General features: G+C 44.0%; 1 protein-coding gene across 1 annotated transcript; it reads right to left on the bottom strand.

Annotated features, from left to right (window-relative positions):
* Nucleotides 1-8658: 8658 nt before the first annotated feature.
* On the bottom strand, nt 8659-12467 carry LOC141148544 (E3 ubiquitin-protein ligase TRIM39-like). Its single transcript, XM_073636090.1, has one exon. The coding sequence runs from the start codon at nt 12425-12427 to the stop codon at nt 10856-10858; it is 1572 nt and encodes a 523-aa protein (XP_073492191.1). The 5' UTR covers nt 12428-12467; the 3' UTR covers nt 8659-10855.
* Nucleotides 12468-12826: the final 359 nt, after the last annotated feature.

The raw sequence follows: 12826 nt of genomic DNA on the forward strand, positions 1-12826 counted from the left end.
ATTCTCTGTGTGCTGATAGGAGGGGCTGGTCAGACATGAGGAGATTTTTCCTCCTCCCCCTCCTGTGATCTCCACATTGCTGTGACTGGAGGGGGGAGGGGAGAGCTGGAGGAGACGCAGACATTCTGTCTCACTAGTCTGTCATAATAATAATAAGAATAATAATAATAATAATAATGTGAACCGGGAGCTGCAAGATATAAAACATTGTCCCAAAGTCCCAATATATACAGCGGGGACGGAAAGTATTCAGACCCCCTTAAATTTTTCACTCTTTGTTATATTGCAGCCATTTGCTAAAATCATTTAAGTTCATTTTTTTCCTCATTAATGTACACACAGCACCCCATATTGACAGAAAAACACAGAATTGTTGACATTTTTGCAGATTTATTAAAAAAGAAAAACTGAAATATCACATGGTCCTAAGTATTCAGACCCTTTGCTCAGTATTTAGTAGAAGCACTAGGGCTGGGAGATTTTCTTAAAAAAAAAAACTCGATTCACGATTCGAATCAAGTTTTTTTTTTTTTTCTTTGGAAACCGCGCCGGTCCTGAGGACCTCTCAACTCGATTCAAGATTTAAATCGATTTTTTTCCCCAGCCCTAAGAAGCACCCTTTTGATCTAATACAGCCATGAGTCTTTTTGGGAAAGATGCAACAAGTTTTTCACACCTGGATTTGGGGATCCTCTGCCATTCCTCCTTGCAGATCCTCTCCAGTTCTGTCAGGTTGGATGGTAAACGTTGGTGGACGGCCATTTTTAGGTCTCTCCAGAGATGCTCAATTGGGTTTAAGTCAGGGCTCTGGCTGGGCCATTAAAGAACAGTCACGGAGTTGTTGTGAAGCCACTCCTTCATTATTTTAGCTGTGTGCTTAGGGTCATTGTCTTGTTGGAAGGTAAACCTTCGGCCCAGTCTGAGATCTGAATACTTTCTGTCCCCACTGTACATGTGTCTATATACACTATATTGTCAAGAGTATTGGGACGCCTTTACATGTACACTTTAGTCAACTGCTGATTGTTAAAAAAAATAAGAAAAAAAAATCCTGCAAGACAATGTCCTAATGTGCTAGTATGCTTTGCATACTAACACATTATGAGAAACTTACCTTAGAACAAAGCCCTCCCGCTCCGCAATGTCACTGCTGAGACAGCTGGGGCCAGGGACGCGATGACATCACTCCCACGCATGTGCCTGGGAGCTGCCTTTTTTGGCACTTGCTCTGAAGGTCCTACACTGTAAGCCGGACCTTCAGAGCGCACGCCAGAAACTCTAGGTACTGTGATGATATTTACAGTAACTACAGGTAAGCCTTATGATAGGCTTAGCTGTAGATACAAGTAGTACAGAGTTTAATAGCATCCCAGTCTTAGTCCGTAGGGTTCAATATTGAGTTGGCCCACCCTTTGCAGCTATAACAGCTTCAACCGTTTTGGGAAGGCTGTCCACAAGGTTTAGGAGTGTGTCTATGGGAATGTTTGACCATTCTTCCAGAAGAGCATTTGTGAGGTCAGGCACTGATGTTGGATGAGAAGGTCTGGCTCACAGTCTCCACTCGAATTCATCCCAAAGGTGTTCTATCGGGTTGAGGGCGGTGACCTGACTGGGCCAGGTCCTGGTAAAGAACTTGAAATGTGAAAGAGGTAGCAAGTTGAAGCCCAAGTGGGAACGCACCCAAATTGTGTGGACAAACAGCCTTTCCCACCAACTCCTGTGTACAATGTGGTCTCAGAAGGCCGAGAACCACTTAACCACTTCAGCCCCGGAAGGATTTACCCCCTTCCTGACCAGAGCACTTTTTACAATTTGGCACTGCGCCGCTTTAACTGCTAATTGCGCGGTCATGCAATGCTGTACCCAAACGAAATTTGCGTCCTTTTCTTCCCACAAATAGAGCTTTCTTTTGATGGTATTTGATCACCTCTGCCGTTTTTATTTTTTGCGCTATACACGGAAAAAGACCGAAAATTTTGAAAGAAAATGATATTTTCTACTTTTTGTTATAAAAAAAATCCAATAAACTCAATTTTAGTCATACATTTAGGCCAAAATGTATTCGGCCACATGTCTTTGGTAAAAAAAATGTCAATAAGCGTATATTTATTGGTTTGCGCAAAAGTTATAGCGTTTACAAATTAGGGTACATTTTCTGGAATTTACACAGCCTTTATTTTGTCATTTCTTGAGGTGCTAAAATGGCAGGGCAGTACAAAACCCCCACAAATTACCCCATTTTGGAAAGTAGACACCCCAAGGAAATTGCTGAGAGGCATGTTGAGCCCATTGAATATTCATTTTTTTTGTCCCAAGTGATTGAATAATGACAAAAAAAAAAAAAAATTACAAAAAGTAGTTACTAAATGATATATTGCTCACACAGGCCATGGGCATATGTGGAATTGCACCCCAAAATATATTCAGCTGCTTCTCCTGAGTACGGGGATACCACATGTGTGGGACTTTTTGGGAGCCTAGCCGCGTACGGGGCCCCGAAAACCAATCACCGCCTTCAGGATTTCTAAGGGGGTAAATTTTTGATTTTACTCCTCACTACCTATCACAGTTTTGAAGGCCATAAAATGCCCAGATGGCACAACCCCCCCCCCCCCCCAAATGACCCCATTTTAGAAAGTAGACACCCCAAGCTATTTGCTGAGAGGCATGTCGAGTCCATGGAATATTTTATATTGTGACACAAGTTGCGGGAAAGAGACAATTTTTTTTTTTTTTTTGCACAAAATCATTTGGGGGGGTTTTGAACTGTCCTGGCATTTTATGCACAACATTTAGAAGCTTATGTCACACATCACCCACTCTTCTAACCACTTGAAGACACTTTTTGATTACATGAAAAAAAATTTTTTTTTTGCAAGAAAATTACTTTGAACCCCCAAACATTATATATTTTTTTAAAGCAAATGCCCTACAGATTAAAATGGTGGGTGTTTCATTTTTTTTTTCACACAGTATTTGCGCAGCGATTTTTCAAACGCATTTTTGGGGAAAAAACACACTTTTTAAAATTTTAATGCACTAAAACACACTATATTGCCCAAATGTTTGGTGAAATAAAAAAGGATGATCTTAGGCCGAGTACATGGATACCAAACATGACATGCTTTAAAACTGCGCACAAACGTGCAGTGGCAACAAAATTAATACATTTTTAAAAGCCTTTACAGGTTACCACTTTAGATTTACAGAGGAGGTCTACTGCTAAAATTACTGCCCTCGATCTGACCTTTGCGATGATACCTCACATGCATGGTGCAATTGCTGTTTACATTTGACACCAGACCAACGCTTGTGTTCGCCTTAGCGCGAGAGCAGGGGGGACAGGGGTGCTTTTTTTTTTTTCTTTATTATTTTTTTGCTTTTTATCTTATTTTTAAATTGTTCCTTTCATTTTTTTTTTTTAAAATCATTTTTATTGTTATCTCAGGGAATGTAAATATCCCCTATGATAGCAATAGGAAGTGACAGGTACTCTTTTTTGAAAAAATTGGGGTCTATTAGACCCTAGATCTCTCCTCTGCCCTCAAAGCATCTGACCACACCAAGATCGGTGTGATAAAATGCTTCCCCAATTTCCCAATGGCGCTGTTTATATCTGGTGAAATCTAAGTCATAAAATGCTCGTAGCTTCCGGTTTCTTAAGCCATAGAGATGTTTGGAGCCACTCTGGTCTCTGATCAGCTCTATGGTCAGCTGGCTGAATCACCGGCTGCATTCTCAGGTTCCCTGTTGAGACAGGAGAGCCAGAGAAAAACACGGAAGACGGTGGGGGGGGGGCATTCCCTCCCACTGCTTGTAAAAGCAGTCTAGAGGCTAATTAGCCGCTAGGATTGCTTTTACATGAAAGCCGACCACTGGCTGAAAAGAATGATACCAAGATGATACCTAAACCTGCAGGCATCATTCTGGTATAACCACTCAAAGTCGTGAATGGCGTACCTGAAGACAAAAAAATGGTTAACAATAAAGCACAGTAAACGGTAAAGTAAAAAAAATTGCATACCTGAAAAGCAAACATGATAAAACATAATAACAATAAAACATTGCAGAATAGAATACAGTAAAAAAGAGCAGAACAATAGAGAGAGAATAGAGAGAGAGAGAACAATAAAACGACAACTATTTTTTTTATTTTATATTTTTGTTTGTGTTTTGTTTTTTGTTTTTTTTTTACACTTTTTTTTTGTAACTGTAACTTTTATAACTGTAACCGGTTCCAGGTTCGGGTCTCTCAAAATGCGATGGCATCTTGGGAGACCTTGTGAAAGTGTGCCTAGTCTGTGGAATGCTGTACCCTACGCTAATACTCAACTAGTGAATGGTAGCGTTCAAAACATTCACCAATGCAAAGACCAGGATTGTCAGGACAGGAGGGACAATAATAGCGGGTGTCACGCCTATATCCGCGCTTGCTGCAGACACAACATCTTTTTTGGGGGGGTTCGTTGGGTAGGGGTACTCGGGAGGACATAAAGAAAATGCCTCTCATGCAGCCGACTGCATTTGGTTGGAGATGTGAATGGGGGAAGTACGGGCGCTGCAGAAGTGGTGGGTTCCCAATTAGGATTGGCGAATGCAGCAAGAAGGGCACTATGGGCACGACGGGCCTGTGTTTGTCTTTTTGGTGGCAGCGGGACACTACTTGTGCTTGCCACCTCACCAGCTTGAGCTGCACTTATGGGACTCGTCACGTCACCAAGTGTTACTGCAGTGCTGGTTTGACTACGACCGGGGTGTACTAGGCCGCTGGTGCTTGCCAGTTGACCAAAACGCTACCAAAAAAACCTGTTAGCGATCGCAGGGATCAGGCCTGACTCTGCGAACGCTGCAGTTATTTGTTTAGTGTTTTGTAAGTGGCAGTGATCGATCGATACTGCACTTGGGTGGGCTGGGCTGGGCCGGGCGGAGGGGCAAAACGCAGGTGCTAGCAGGTATCTGGGCTGATCCCGCTAACACTGCTTTTTGGAACCCTAAACTGCTTGGGACGCTAGTATAGATCTGATCGGATCAGATATTGATGCGTTCAGATACTATACCACTAAGGGAGGCGTATGCTGCGTGCGTGGGTGTTAGCGGTACTGGCGCTCATCTGAAGCTGCCTGGGGCGACGCATATCACCGCCGGGCGATCAGGGGGCTAAACCTTTATTCGGTAATAAACGGCGGGTGCCCTGACACTATAAAAAATAAACGAACTAACCAGCGTCACCCGTAACGGCTATACGGTGATCAGTGGTGAAAGGGTTAACTAGGGGGCAATCAAGGGGTTAAAACATTTATTAGGTATTATATGGGGGTCCCTGTCGCTATAAAGCGCTGACGGCGAACCTAAATATTTACCTCCCCAACTAGCGTCACCAGCGACACTAATACAGCGATCATAAAAATGATCGCTTAGCGACACTGGTGACGGGGGGGTGATCAAGGGGTTAAAACTTTATTAGGGGGGGTTAGGGGGGTATCCTAGACCTAAAGGGGGCTAACACTAACTGCCCTACCACTTCTGTCACAAACTGACACCATGCAGTAATCAGAAAAAAAAAAAAACTGCTTGGTGTCAGTGTGACGGGGGGGGGGGGGTGATTGGGGGGCGATCGGGGGTGTAATGTGTGCCTGGCATGTTCTACTGTGAGGTGTAGTGTTGTGGAACTCACTCAGATGTCTTCTCTCCTCGGCGCCGGAACGGAAACTGCCGAGCCGAGGAGAGATGACATCACATCCCCTGCCTCTGTGTACTACACAGAGGCAGGGGACGATTCTCATTGGCTGGGAGCGATCGCGAGGGGGGGGCCACGAATGGATGGCCTCCCCCTCATCTCTGATCGCTGCCAGACCAAAGCCGACTGCCTCGGGCACCGGATGGGCACCTCGCCCGCGGGAAGGCAATCACGTACCAGGACAAAAGTCCTTTTTGAGTGGCTTCTGTCTCCCACAGAACTCGGTCCTCTGGCCCCAGATGAGCTTGAGGAGGAGAATACCACCGCTGCCTCACCGGACAGTCCTGAGACACTGACTCCAGAGGCTGCCAGTCCTGCCGATTCTCTGGACTCCGAGTGTGCAGTCACCAGGTTGGGTGAAGGGGGTGGTGCTGGCCCCGTTGACCCCAAACTACTCAAGTTATTGGAGCCTTGCTCAAAGGATGACAGTTCTGGAGGTGAACTCAGAGGATAGTAAGGTTCGCCACCCAATGCGATCCAACCATGGACAACTCCCAGCAATACTCCAATTATTGCCGTAATTATGTTTCATGCAGATATATGTTGTTCTTTATTGTGTTACGATGCCGAGGGAAACAGCTGTCCGATTGGACACTGGTGCCCCGCGTGACTTTGGCAGCCATCTTGGGTCAGGTAGAGTCTATTTAAGACTCCAGCTCTCAATTTGGGCATGCTTTATGCCAGTGACTAGTGTGGGGAGATGTTCCCCATCTGGCAGGGACAGAACTCAGCAGCAGGAAAAGGTTTCTAAGAAGTAAGCCACCCGTTTAGGTGTGGTTTGGCTAGGCTGCATACCTGCTCCTTGCTGCAGAAGCTGTCGGCATCATTTTCAATCCTCTGCTATTGTTTGTAAGTGGCTGTGGTCGGCTGTGCCCTCTGCCCTGTTTGTACATTGTTGGGACTCTTACAATATACTGTTCTCATCCACCCCGGCCTCTGAGTGTATTCTTTCCACCGCTGCAACCTACTTACACACAGTTTTTGAAGGAACTCATCAGGTAGGTTGTTCCAAACATCTTGGAGAACTAACTGTAGGATGCCTCTGAACCTTTCGTCTCTCCATGTAATCCCAGACATACTCCATGATTATGAGATCAGGGCTCTGTGGGGGCCAAACCATCACTTCCAGGACTTCTTGTTCTTCTTTACGCTGAAGATAGTTCTTAATGAATGTATGTATGTTTGGGGGTCATTGTCCTGCTTCAGAATAAATTTGCAGCCAATCACACGCCTCTCTGATGGTATTACATGATCGATAAGTATCTGCCTTTATTTCTCAGCATTGAGGATACCACTGATCCTGACCACATCTCCAACTCTATTTGCAGAAATGCAGCCTCAGACTTGCAAGGAACCTCCATCATGCTTCACAGCCCTTGGCAAGAAATTGCCTCTGGCTACAGCCAAATATTTCAAATTATAACTCAACTGTCCAGAGCATCTGCTATCATTTTTCTGCACCCCAGTTTATAGGTTTTCCTGCATAGTTGAGTCGCTTAGCCTTGTTTCCACTTCAGATTTATGTTTTTTTGGCCACAATTCTTCCATGAAGACCATTTCTGACCGGACTTTTCCAGACAGTAGATGGGTGTACCTGGGTCCCACTGGTTTCCCCCAGTTTTCTGCTGATGGCACTGCTGGACATCTTCCAATGTGGAAGGGAAAGAAGCATGATGTGTCTCATCTGCTGCATTAAGTTTCCTTGGCCAACCACTGCGTCTACATCCTCAATGTTGCCCCCCTTCAATGCTGAGAAATAAAGGCAGATACTTATTACAACATCATGCTATACCATCAGGGAGACAAGCGATTGGCCCCAAATGTATTCTGTAGAACATCCACCCCAAACATACAGCCAATGTCATTAAGAACTATCTTCAGTGTAAAGAAGAACAAGGAGACCTGGAGGTGTTGGCTTGGCCCCCACAGAATCCTAATATCATCATCATGGAGTTTGTCTGGGATGACATGAAGAGACAAAAGGATTTGAGGCAGCCGACATCCACAGAAGATCTGAGGTTAGTTCTCCCAAGATGTTTGGAACAACCTACCTGCCGAGTTCCTTTAAAAACTGTGTGCAAGTGTACCTAGAAGAATTGATGCTGGTTTGAAGGTAATGGGTGGTCACCTCAAATATTAAATTGATTTAGATTTTTCTTCTGTTTGCTCACTTTGCATTTTGTAAGTTGATTAAAAATATATTTTGTTTATTTTTTAACACATTCTTACTTTAGAGAATTTATTCATATCTGCCTTTTGTCACTACCATGCTGTTGTGCTGAGGACGGGCTTCCTATGTATACTATGTAGATGTGATCCGGCCTCTGTACATCCACCCTGATCACTTCTACAGACAGTGGGAAGGTCACAGTCTAGATCTAAGCCCTGTGATTGCCATGGAATTTACTGCATGTTATTGGCTGTCTAGGAGAGGGACATCCATGACATATAATACATGTTCTTGGCAGTCAATGGGTTACAGGAAATCTCCATGGAGGGAAATATTTTGGCTGCCATTGCTGAGATCTCCTACAATTCTCATTGCTCGGCTCCCATACTGAAGCAATGGCTTCAATTCTTTATGCTGAGTTTATTTCCTTCCCCGGTATACTGTGAGGGATATCAGTCATCCATAGCTCCAGAGATTCTCACATTAAAAGCTGCAACATGTCAGATAGAGCCCTTCCTATTTCCTGGCTGGAGAACATCCAGCATCATCTAGCCCTAATTTGTCGTCATATGTTTGTGTTACATAGGAAAGTCTGCATGCAAATACAGCCTGCCTAGGAAGTCCCACCCCTCCCAACTGATATCCACCAATCACTCAACATTTTCAGGAAGCCATGTACCGCCCCCGGCTAGCCCCTCCCACCTGCCGTGATCTGCCTGCATTACATAAAGAAGCACAGAGACCAGTCATGTAATGAAAATCAAATGTTTTATTTTAAATTTTGAAATTACATATTGATGAGGAGGGAAGAGAGGAACCAAAAATCTGATTGGATTTCAACTTTAATAAAGTCCTTTGCAGATGCAGTTTTTGTTTTTTTGTTTATGCTGTGTCCCAATTGATGGATTTCTTTTTATTTCCTGTCTCAGAGACACAACAGGAAGTGGGAAAATCTCTCCACATTATGGCAAAACACACTCTTGAGTCCACCACAAATGTTACAATCTTATTGTACAATCTCCTTTAGATCTACCAACCACTATGTAGTACAATGGCTCTGTATACAATTTGATTGGATAGATGAGGGTTGTCCTCATATTACAATTTTTTTAGTAAATCTCAAGTAGATTGTACAGACATTGTATGGTCAGATTGTATTGTGTATGGTGACCCTTCTCCTTTGGGCACTGGTACAGGTGTGCCGATTGGAAGATTTCCCATCTATTTATAACGTTTTGGATTTCTCGTCACTTTCTCTCTCAGTGATAATGGTCACCAGAACAAATAGAGAGGACGGATCTCTCCAGAGGGGACACAGACAGCAATAAAAACCTGACAGAGGTTCTAATCCTTCCCTACTCCATTCATAACAGCAAAAAGTCTTCAGATCTTCTCTGACATCAACCAATAAAAACAACAGTGACATGAAAACCCGACACCATCATATCACAGAATTCTGTCTCCTATAAGAGGAGTTCTCTATACCCGGAATAAGTCTCCCCTCTCCAGTGTTTTCTACCACTCTCTAAAGTTCCCACAACTCAGAATGGGGAAGAATTTCGCTGCGTTCCCAGTGACTTGTATGGAAGTGGGCGGGGTTTTCTATAGGTGGAGGGCGTGGCTACATTGTGACTAATGGAGAGAGATAAAAAAAATTCTCTTCATTGTAATTTATCTGACAGATGTGCCAAAAAAAAGGAAAGAAAAAAAAAAATTCTAAAAATAGAAAGCGGCTATTACCATCAAAGGCACCGTCCGAACTTGCGCCGCTCCGATTCCCAAAATGAGTTCCTGTACTACTTTTGGCGACTTCGAGGTGCGATTTGTATAGATATCTGTGCAGCAACCCGCACAGATGTCTCTGAAATCCCCCCCAAAGTCGGACTGACATGCGGGTATAAAATCGTGTGATTTCAGCTGAACTCGCACGATTTCAATCCCGCTGTCGGTGTGAACCTGGGCGAACGCTACGTTCATACTGGCGATTAAGGCCGCTGTGAGCTGCAAAGGAAGGAATCTGGTGATTTGTGCTGCAGCTGTGAGCGTCTCTCCACACAACCAGCGATTATCTGTGGTGATCTTTACTAACCACACAAAAGTGTCCAGCAGTGATCACCGCCGGTAATGACGGGCTGTGTGGAGAGCCGCGAATAGCTGCCGCCCGGTCATTAAATTGAACGGGGTCGGTGGTCACACCTAACCGCTCTCAGCTGCAGGAGAAATCAGAAGATTCCTACCGCTGCAGTTTGCACCGACCTTAAGCCCCATACACACTATTAGATTTTCTGCAGATTTTTGTCTTCAGATTTACCAAAACCATGTAGTGCGAGGGCCTGCCTGATTGCATACAAATTGAAACTCTTAAGGTTTGACCTCATATTATATGGTTTTGGTAAATCTGAAGACAAAAATCTGCAGAAAATCTAATAGTGTGTATGGGGCTTAAATCACCAATGTGAATGTAGGCTTAGCAGAAGGGGATATGAACATTTATTGTTCTGAATACTGTCCGGAGCTCTTTCAAATAATGTTGGTTAAGCCCTCGTTCACATTGAATGCGGCTTTGGAATTGTGTGACTTCATCAGAAATCGCACGATTTCAAAGCCTCATGTCAGTGTGACTTCAGGTGCAACTTAGAAGACATCTGTGTGGCTTCATTCACAGATGTCTATGCAAGTCGCACCCAAAAATTGACAAAAGTAGTGCAGGAACTCCTTTTTCAAATCGATGCGGCACCACAAAGTCGGCGTCACACCAATTTGAACAGGGCCATTGCCAACAATAGGGTGCGACTTGTCAAATTGCATGAAAAGTCGCTCCAATGTGAACGAGGCCTCACTGTATAGAGTTTATTTAATTGTCCCAGATGTAACTACACCCAAGATGATTTCACCTACTTTATTATTTGTATTGACAACATTTTAGAAAAAAGAAATTAAGTTGTAAATTATGGTTTTATAGAAAACACCGGAGATACCAGCTTTACCCAGGCTCCATTAAACAAATAAAAAGCAGCATGGAGGGGTTCGGTGAAGGTGGTGGTGAAGGTGTGGAGGTGTCTGATGGGGTCACTCAGCTGGTAGAAGGACAGACGGCCACCTTCATAATCCAAATATATTCCCAATCTCTGCACAGGAGACTCCGGGTAGAACGGTTCTTTCCGAGAGTCGTGTAGAAATCCATATTTATTTTCAGTTTTGCAGAAACTCCAGGACTTGTTATTATACCCAATAGCAGACTCATCTCCCTCTCTCATTATACTGGGATAGCAAACACCCACATCCCAATACCCACAGTCACCAACCTCTACTTCCCAGTAATGTCTACCATGGGAAAAACTCTTCATACTCATCGCCTGAGAATATTCTGTAAATCTCTGTGGTAATTTTGGTTTAACCATTTTTCTTTCAGAGCGGGATGCTGTTCTCAGGTCATCAGATAAAGCCACAAAGTCACCGGCAGTTTTTCCATCCAGTATCAGATCAGTTCCATCCTGCGTATAAAGGTTGTTTTTTAATTGCATATTAGTGATAAGTCCAGCTATAGATTTGTGTAAAACAAGTGAGATCATAAAATCATCCAGATTTTGAACAGAAGATTCCTCCACATTCTGGTCCCCTGTGTCTGATTCCTGATCTTGTAGGACAGTTATTGGGTCGGTCATGTTACACAACTTCTTAATGTGACCAATTTTCCCGGACAGCTCATCCTTCTGTATTTCCAACTGTTTGATGAGATCATTGAGTGACTGTGAGACCTCCTCTACCTGTCTGGAGATCTCACTCAGGACTCTCTGTTCCTGGACTTCCAGCTGTCTCCTCATATCCTCAAACAGGGCAGTGACTCTCTTCTTCTCATCATCTGCTTTTTCTTGAGCTTTTCTCTTCTGGTCCTGTAGATTCTGAACCTTCTTCTCAGCTGTCTCTTTTGTCATAGTAAGTTTTTCTAGAATATTTCTTAGTTTCTCCTTCTTCTTCTCCAAAGCCTCTTCTAGAAGTTCCACTTCATGTCCTTTATGTTTCCCCACCAGACAGCAGGATGTACATAGACAGACGGCGTCCTCTGAGCAGTAATACTTCAGAAGCTCCTTGTGGATGGAGCATTTTTTACTACTGAAGGATGAGGTGGGTTCTATCAACACATGGTCCATTGTCTTGTTGTGGGCTGTCAGGTGTTTATCACACATAGAATTCTCACACTGCAGACAAGATTTAACAGCTCCCACCGGAGAATCCACACAATATGTACAGAGGATCTCACTTTTCTCCTCATTTTGTTGTGTAGATCTGAAGTTCTCCACAATGTTACACAACTTCCTGTTCTTCTCCAGAGTAGGACGTTCTACATACTCCTCTCTGCACTCCGGACAGGAATAAACTCCAGACCCCTCCTGTGTATCCAAAACAGTCACAATACAATTCCGGCAGAAGATGTGTCCACATCTCAGTGACACCGGCTCTGTATAAAGGTTCAGGCAGATGGAGCAGCTCAGCTCTTCTCCTAGAGCAGCAGACGCCATTCTGAGAACAAGGAAGAGGAAACGAAACTAAAAATCTGTTTTCATAAAGAAGGTGGAGGCTTCACAAGTTAACCCTACAGAGGACAATAAAGAACCCAAAGAAAATGATTTTTACTTATTGTCGGTCACTGAGATATCATAGTTGCCAACAGTCCCGATTTTCCCGGGACAATCCCGATTTTGGGACCCTCGTCCCGATCGGACGCGATCGATCCGGATTTTCTTCAGGAAAATCGGGAATGTTTGTTTTTTAATTTTTGGAGCAGCTGGCTCCAGCAAAATGGCCACCAGCACCACCGCTAGATCTTCCTCCTTGTGTTCAGTGGGGAGAGGAAGGGGGCTCGATCCGTGCAGCCAATGAATCAGCTTCTCCTCTCACAATACTGAAGCCGGGGTTAG

The sequence above is a fragment of the Aquarana catesbeiana genome, linkage group LG06 (assembly GCF_042186555.1).
Source record: "Aquarana catesbeiana isolate 2022-GZ linkage group LG06, ASM4218655v1, whole genome shotgun sequence".
Classification (NCBI taxonomy): domain Eukaryota; kingdom Metazoa; phylum Chordata; class Amphibia; order Anura; family Ranidae; genus Aquarana; species Aquarana catesbeiana.